Below are 7,229 nucleotides of genomic sequence, written 5' to 3' on the forward strand. Positions count from 1 at the left end.
ATCAACAAATAAATGCTACCCAAAACTACACTTCGCCATATATCATCTCAAAACAGTCAATCAATCGTAACGCCTCCAGAATGTGCTGAAAATAGGGATCAGTCCCGAGTAGTCCACGACATTTTGTAATGGTTTCATTATCGCTGTGATTTGCTAAATCTTGGATCTCATTGTACCGCAATTCTTCAATGTCTTGGAGAAGGATATCACGAATACCCGCTTGTTGTAACGTAGGTTTTACCTTGTTTGACACTTTTGCAAATAATGACCTAATTCCTCGCTTGTGGTAGTTTGTAATCAAATTCTTTAGAGTTTTTGCAGCCGAGGAGTCAATTTCATTCATGCTGTCAAGATCAAATATCACATACCGCGTCATTTCCTGATCGCGACTCCTCTTCAGTGCTGGATGAGCACGTGTGGAGCCATACATTTCCACCCTTTTCAATCTTGCCACCATATCGCTACTATTTGTAAAGTTCAATGGCTCTGGAATTTTGATAATCAAGCACCCTTCTACTTCCTCAATTGCCCCAATATTCAACAGTGTTTGTCTCATGTCATTAAAAACATTTAAACGTGATACACTCTCATCAACTTGCTCCACTGGGACGTCAGCATCGATAAAAGTGTTTGAATTTGGAACTCTGCCCAAGATTTGAATGCGAGATGCAGTGGAGTTTTTGATGACCCTGATTAAGGAGTAGACAAGTCCAACTGCAACGCCACCTTCGATGGAAAAGAAAAGGGTGGTGAATACAGTTATTGCAAACGTGATGAGCTCGTCATTGCCTCCTGTTCTCCAATAAAATACCAACTCACTTGGAGCCTCCTCAATCAACAGGATACCAATCACACTTGTGACAACACTCAACATACACTTAGGTACAAAGTACAAGTATCTGAGAAGATACTGGATTGTTAAAAGGGTGAATAGCCCCATTATGGCTCCGGACATGGTTGTTTTTGCTGATATTGCATTAATCTTGCTCCTGCCATAGCCACCAAATGCCGGTAAAGCACCAAAAATGGATCCAATGAAATTCAAGCTGCCCAACGCCACCAATTCTCTGTTTGTGGATATTGGTAAATCAAACCTTGTGCCCAATGACTTCGACGCGGTAGTAGACTCAAAGAACCCCAACATTGCGCAGAGAAATCCAGATGTTCCCAATTGCTTTATAAGTTTCCACAGTCTAAGTGGATTGTATAGCGTAAGTGATCTATTATCTTTGACTTTTCCAATAACGTCAACTCCATTGAGATCCCACCTGAAATATTGACAAAGGATAGTTGCACCGCTGACCACTATCATGATTTCTGGGAAAAGAGCCACAAGTGAATTTTTGGTTCTTTTCTTAAGAATTCTGCAAACGATAATTATCAAAAACCCAACCGCGCCAATTTTTGCGCTTAATGGGTTGAAATGGCTCCAATTTTTTGTCAAAAAGACCACCTTGTCAAATGGGGAATGGATGTCCATTTGAGTAGCATCATCAGCAATCTTCTTCATCAACTTTTCCAATCCCAAAATGATGATTAGCGAATTTATATTCATTACAACACCCACACCAGCAATGAAGCCTTTCAAGAGCGATCCGCTCAAAACATTGTCTAGAAATCCCAATCGTCCAATACCAAATCCCAATAAGCTGGCTCCACTGAGGAATGTAATCACTGAGACGTAGTCCAAAGGATCTAAGTGCTTCTTTTTCATGTGATGAAGAAGGGGCTCGATTGCTTGTCCGACAACCAACGAGATGGGGGCCTCAGGTCCAACAACCATTTGTGGAACACTTCCAAATATCAAGTAGATAAGAGGAGCAATGGCCAATGAGTATAATCCTGAGATCACAGGCACGTGCGCCAACGTTGTAGCGTATGACAACGATAACGGAAGTTGGAAAAATACCAACGTTAGTCCGCCAATAAAGTCACCAATAAAGTACCTGAGGTTGTACTTTCCAATCCAGGACAAGAATGGTAAATAATATGGAAGGATGTCACTCCATTCTAGCTGCTCTAAATTTAGTGTGGATGCGGGGGCATACTGTTTATAGTTTATGGAATTTGTCTCTGAGCTCGAGGAGTCGTCCGTGTACTTGTTTGCCTCTGATTGGATTAGTTGCAGCCTTTCCGAGTTGATGACCCGCTTGTTTGAAATGGGCCGTAAGCTGGGTGATGGGCTAGCTATTCGTCTTGAACTCATTGTTGATACGGCGGAAAGTAGATTAACTTTTTGAAAGTGCGAAATCGAAAAAAAAAAAAGGGTGAATGAGGAGAAGAAGTGCAAGCATAAAGAGGAGACCTGTCGCCGTGGGCGAATGTAGCAGTCCTTTGAGTCTTTTTCTGTCCCAACTCGTCAGTACGTGTATTGTACCATCTATCCAATCATATCAACTCGTGTTAACATTGTATCTCTACATTGTTCTTTCTCCAATACACGTCGTTCAAAGAGTGAGAGATTATAAAGTGTCAGTTTGTAGCTCTAAGGCTTTTACATCTCTCTCGCTGTTCGAGAGCATCCCTCAAGCGAAGTTTCTGTCTACCCAGACTGTTCTTGTAGACTGAAACAAATTTTGAGGTTGGAAAAGAAAAAAATAATTGAAATAAAAAAAATTGCATTTTCCATTCAACTCCATCACTGGCAAATGATATTCAAGAGATTCTTCACAATCACTAGACCATTGAGGGATAGCTTGGTCTTGATCGAAGGTTCCAAAGGTCAGATCAACCCTGCATCGTTTTCCACAGTGTCTGCTGCGGCTCAGCTTGGTGAGCCGATAACGGCTTTGGTTGTCGACCCCAGCATAGCTGATGGGGCAGCCAAAATAGAAGGTGTCACCAAAGTCCTTAAAACGGGTGACACATACGAACACTACTTGTCGGAAAAGGTGAGTCCCTTGTTGAAGCAGTTGATTCCTGGAAAGTATACCCACTTTTTCATTTCCGGCTCATCCACTGGAAAGTCAATTTTACCTAGATTGGGAGCTTTGTTAGACGTGCAACCATTGAGCGACATTACCAAAGTTGTTGATAGCAAGACATTTGTACGTCCCATCTATGCAGGTAATGCTTTGGCTACTGTCAAGTCCAAGGATGATGTGATACTTGCGTCAGTTAGAGCATCAGCGTTCCCACCAGCAAAGGAGCAAGATGCAACAACAATAGAAGAAGTTACCGCACAGCTGGAATCAGGAACCAGTGCCGAATTTGTATCTGAAGAATTGGTAACATCTGAAAGACCAGAATTGGGGTCTGCCACGCGAGTCGTTGCTGGAGGTCGTGGTTTGAAGAGTAAGGAGACGTTTGACGCATTGATTGATCCGTTGGCCAAGAAATTGAATGCAGCAATTGGTGCTTCGAGGGCGGCTGTGGATTCGGGTTTCTGTGACAATTCCTTACAAGTTGGTCAAACTGGTAAGATTGTTGCACCCGATTTGTACTTTGCAATTGGAATCTCCGGTGCCATTCAGCATTTGGCGGGGATGAAAGATGCAAAAGTGATTGTTGCGATTAACAAGGATGCTGAAGCACCAATTTTCAATGTTGCCGATATCGGACTTGTCGGGGACCTTGAAACAGTTGTGCCAGAGTTGACTGAAAAGTTATAGGGGGGATGGTCATGTTGTGTCGTTGGTACAGTTATTAGTTTTTTGCAAATATCATGAGCTGGTGTAATAAAAACATACATTTTTTAAGTCAAGAACTTTATTAACAAATTTTATGTGAAGAATAACTTGCATTTCAAACTAAGTAACAAACTATATAAAATTGTGCTGATTCAAGTACTTATAGAGTACTCTCTTGCAGCACAGGTCCCATTCCGACCGACGCGTAACACGCTTCTATTCCACCTTCCGAACTAGGTAACCAACACTTATGTTTGGTGGCAGTTGGTAGCGACATTACTAGGCGTTGGAAAGTTGCCTTACGGGATCTGGTGCTCTAGCTACCGAATGGAGAGATATTCTACTTTTTAGTCAAGTTTAAGCTTGTATTGCTATTTACTCATCAAAATTGTTGAAAGGAGTGTCATTGAACCTCTTTGTGCCTTCCTTTGACTCCAACTTGTTTAATGCTTCAAAGTCCTCTTGTGGCAAGGTGAATGTCTCAAAGTTTGACAAGATCCTCGTTTCAGTGACTGACTTTGGAATGACAACTACACCTCTTTGAACTAACCACGAGACAATAAGTTGTCCTGGATCGACGCCATTCTTTTCAGCAATTTCTTTGACAGTTTTGTTGTCCAAAATTGGGCTCTTGTCTGAGCCAAAAGGTGAATAAGCTGTCAAGACGATGTTCTTGGTCTTCAAATAGTCAATCAATTTTTCGTGATTGAGAAGTGGATGTGTCTCCACTTGGTTGATTGCTGGTACAACGTCAACTCCATCTGCATTTAACAACTTTTCCAATTTGTTGACTGTGAAATTGGCAACCCCAATGGCTCTAACCTTTTTGCCTTCTTTGTAGATCTTTTGCAATTGCTTCCAAGTTTCAACATAATCTTCATACTTCGATGGATCATCCACCTCTTGATCAGTATTTTGGGGCCAATGAATCAAGTACAAGTCCACATAATCAAGACCCAATTTTTTCAATGATTCATCCAATGCCGCCTCAACATTTTTATGGTCGGTGTTCCACAATTTGGTAGTGACGAAAATTTCCTTTCTTGGGACTCCAGATTGTCTAATGGCTTTTCCCACTTGCTCTTCGTTTTCGTAGAGCTTGGCGTCATCAATGTGTCTGTAGCCATGTTTTAACGCAAACTCGACAGCTTTATAACCGGAATCTTTATCAACAGATCTCCATGTTCCCAACCCAACAGCAGGAATTTCCACTCCGTTGTTTAACTTGAACACTTTTGTACTTGGTTTTAATGTAGCTGGCATGTTTAATTGGTGAAGAGGATGAGAGATGCAGAATGTGAGGGCAAGGAGGTACCTTTTTATAATGCAAAAAAAAAAAAAAAAATAAATAAATAAAAAAGAACTGTGGTGCAGCAATCAAACTTATAATTGCTCGCCACAGGTGACACAAAAAGCGCAATTTTTGCAACAATAAATAACAGGACTGAGTAACTTATTACGGAATTCCTCTATAAAAAAAATTCTAATGCAATGCATGCTTTGACTTGCTCCTTACATAAGCTCCATACTTGCCAAAGAAGAATGGCACTGGAATTATCAATACTCCCAAACACCCCAACAAGGTGGATGCCCATTTTATAGTCAAGTTCGAGAACATTTGCTGTGTAAAAAGAGGGAAGGCAGCACCAAATCCGGATCTGATGAATGTTAGACCCGCCAATGCAGTTGCAGCCACAGGAAGATAGCAATCTATCAAGTATGTCATTGTAGGCAAGAAGATCAACATCAAACCATTGCCAATAAAGAATGCACCAATGACTGGAACAATCCAATGTACGTGTTGAGGATAATCGCCTGTCCACCCTAGCCAGAAGATACCAATGACAAATGTAACTGCACCAATCTTTACCGGTGGCAATCTCATCTCAGGAGCCGGTTTTGTACCCGTTTGCTCTAACTTGTTGTTGTTTTGGATCTCGTAGAGAATATTGATTAGTGTTCCCGAAAGCACTCCGAGCAACATTGACAAGTACGGTAGTTCTCCAACGCCACGCGACCAGCCATACCTACCTTCAAATATTAGTGGAATAACAGTCAAGAAGGAGTAAAGTATGCCATAGATGAATGAATTGTATAGGCTGATGAGAAAGACAATAGGCTCAGTGAAAAGCAATATGATAGGTTTGAAAATTCTATTGACGACGATATTTTTCATGTCCAAGGATACTTCTTCATGCAATGCGTAGATTCCCCAATTGCTTGTTTGTCTTCGAAGAAGTTCCGCTTTTCTCGCAAGCAAAACAGGGTGGTGTGTTTCATCGAGTGTAAATACGTTGAAAACCAACGCTACACTTCCAGAAATACCCGAGATGTACGAAACCCACCTCCAGCCTAGATTTTGGTTCTTGACAATGAACCCAGCAAGTATGGGACCGATCATCACCGATCCAAACAAGAGGCTTCCAAAACACGCCATTCCGATTCCTCTTGCCTTGGCTTTGGTGATATCAACCATAATCGCTGCCAGTACAACCACAGGCGCACTCCCCAAAAATCCAGCAAAAAACCGACAAATCATGATTGTTTGCAAATCTTTAGCAGCAGCAGTTCCAAACTCGAAACAAACGTAAGCAAACGACGACACAACCATCACAGGTTTCCTGCCAAAAACTTCCGACGACGGGCCAAATATAACCGGACCAGCAGCAAACCCGATAATGAACAATGAAGTTCCTAGGGCAGCCACAGAAGTGCCGATATCGTATATTCTCTTTAAGTCCTCTATTGCCGATGCAAACATTGCCGAACCCAAACCCAATGTAAATGTAGAGAGTCCCACTGCGGTTGTGATTAGTATTTTCTTGAAAATTGAGTAGTTGTGCGGAAGGTTTGGATCGTTTGGTCCATCAAAAGCAACGCAGTATGGCGATCTGTCAGGAAGTAAAGGTGGCAAGTCTTTGTCGCCTCCCATCAAAAAAGCATCGGATGTTGTTTCACTAAGTTTCCCATCTTTGACATCGTGTAGTAGGTTATAGTCCGGTGAGACTTTGTTCATCGTCTTGGTCATGAGGCTACTCCTCTGGGCTTAAGGTGGTTACTCATCAAGCATTCTCTTTCTGAATACATTTTCTTAATTCCGCGTAAAAAAAAAATTGTTTTTCCGTCGCACGGTGTTAACCGGAAATGTTCATGACACAATTTTTTGCGCAGTATATACAAACGTTGTGGAAATTTGCGTAGTTGAGCGGTAATAAAGAAAACTACGGGCGAACTAGTGAACTATGTTGAGAACCTTGTATCAAATTCTACAGAACAACTAGATTTCAGGGTGCTATAGCTTCTAGACGCACTGATTGGGCCACTGATGTAGCATATTGAACCAACACTGCCACCCTCGACTCGTAACCTTCTTCCTTCGCCTTCCAAAGAAGATTGAAATGCTAGCAGCTTACGTATACTTTTTATAGACCGGTGAATGTCACTTTTTCCTTTTTGCAACTTGACATGTAATGTCGCGACAAACAATCAGTAGGTAGTTGTTTCCTAAACGTACAGCTTTGCAAGTAGCAACAGAATGGCATCCGCTAATCATCAAAGCAATGCAGCTTTCGGACTTACCAGCTGAATTGGTTTTGCAAG

At 41.7% G+C, this 7,229-nt stretch overlaps 4 protein-coding genes across 4 annotated transcripts; 1 reads left to right on the top strand and 3 right to left on the bottom strand. All coding sequences in view use genetic code 12, as the record gives it.

Annotated features, from left to right (window-relative positions):
• Window positions 1-25: 25 nt before the first annotated feature.
• Window positions 26-2,206, bottom strand: KGF57_001239 (uncharacterized protein; the record flags this gene model as incomplete). Its single annotated transcript, XM_051750423.1, has 1 exon — window positions 26-2,206. The coding sequence occupies one exon, from the start codon at window positions 2,204-2,206 to the stop codon at window positions 26-28; it is 2,181 nt and encodes a 726-aa protein (XP_051610284.1).
• Window positions 2,207-2,648: 442 nt separating this feature from the next.
• On the top strand, window positions 2,649-3,611 carry KGF57_001240 (uncharacterized protein; the record flags this gene model as incomplete). Its single annotated transcript, XM_051750425.1, has 1 exon — window positions 2,649-3,611. The coding sequence occupies one exon, from the start codon at window positions 2,649-2,651 to the stop codon at window positions 3,609-3,611; it is 963 nt and encodes a 320-aa protein (XP_051610285.1).
• Window positions 3,612-4,004: 393 nt separating this feature from the next.
• Window positions 4,005-4,892, bottom strand: KGF57_001241 (aldo/keto reductase; the record flags this gene model as incomplete). The annotated part of the gene is made up of 1 exon (XM_051750426.1): window positions 4,005-4,892. The coding sequence occupies one exon, from the start codon at window positions 4,890-4,892 to the stop codon at window positions 4,005-4,007; it is 888 nt and encodes a 295-aa protein (XP_051610286.1).
• A 220-nt stretch (window positions 4,893-5,112) lies between these two features.
• On the bottom strand, window positions 5,113-6,657 carry KGF57_001242 (MFS transporter; the record flags this gene model as incomplete). The annotated part of the gene is made up of 1 exon (XM_051750427.1): window positions 5,113-6,657. The coding sequence occupies one exon, from the start codon at window positions 6,655-6,657 to the stop codon at window positions 5,113-5,115; it is 1,545 nt and encodes a 514-aa protein (XP_051610287.1).
• Window positions 6,658-7,229: the final 572 nt, after the last annotated feature.

Source organism: Candida theae (genome assembly GCF_024610275.1).
Source record: "Candida theae strain CBS 12239 chromosome Unknown scaffold52, whole genome shotgun sequence".
Lineage (NCBI taxonomy): Eukaryota > Fungi > Ascomycota > Pichiomycetes > Serinales > Debaryomycetaceae > Lodderomyces > Lodderomyces theae.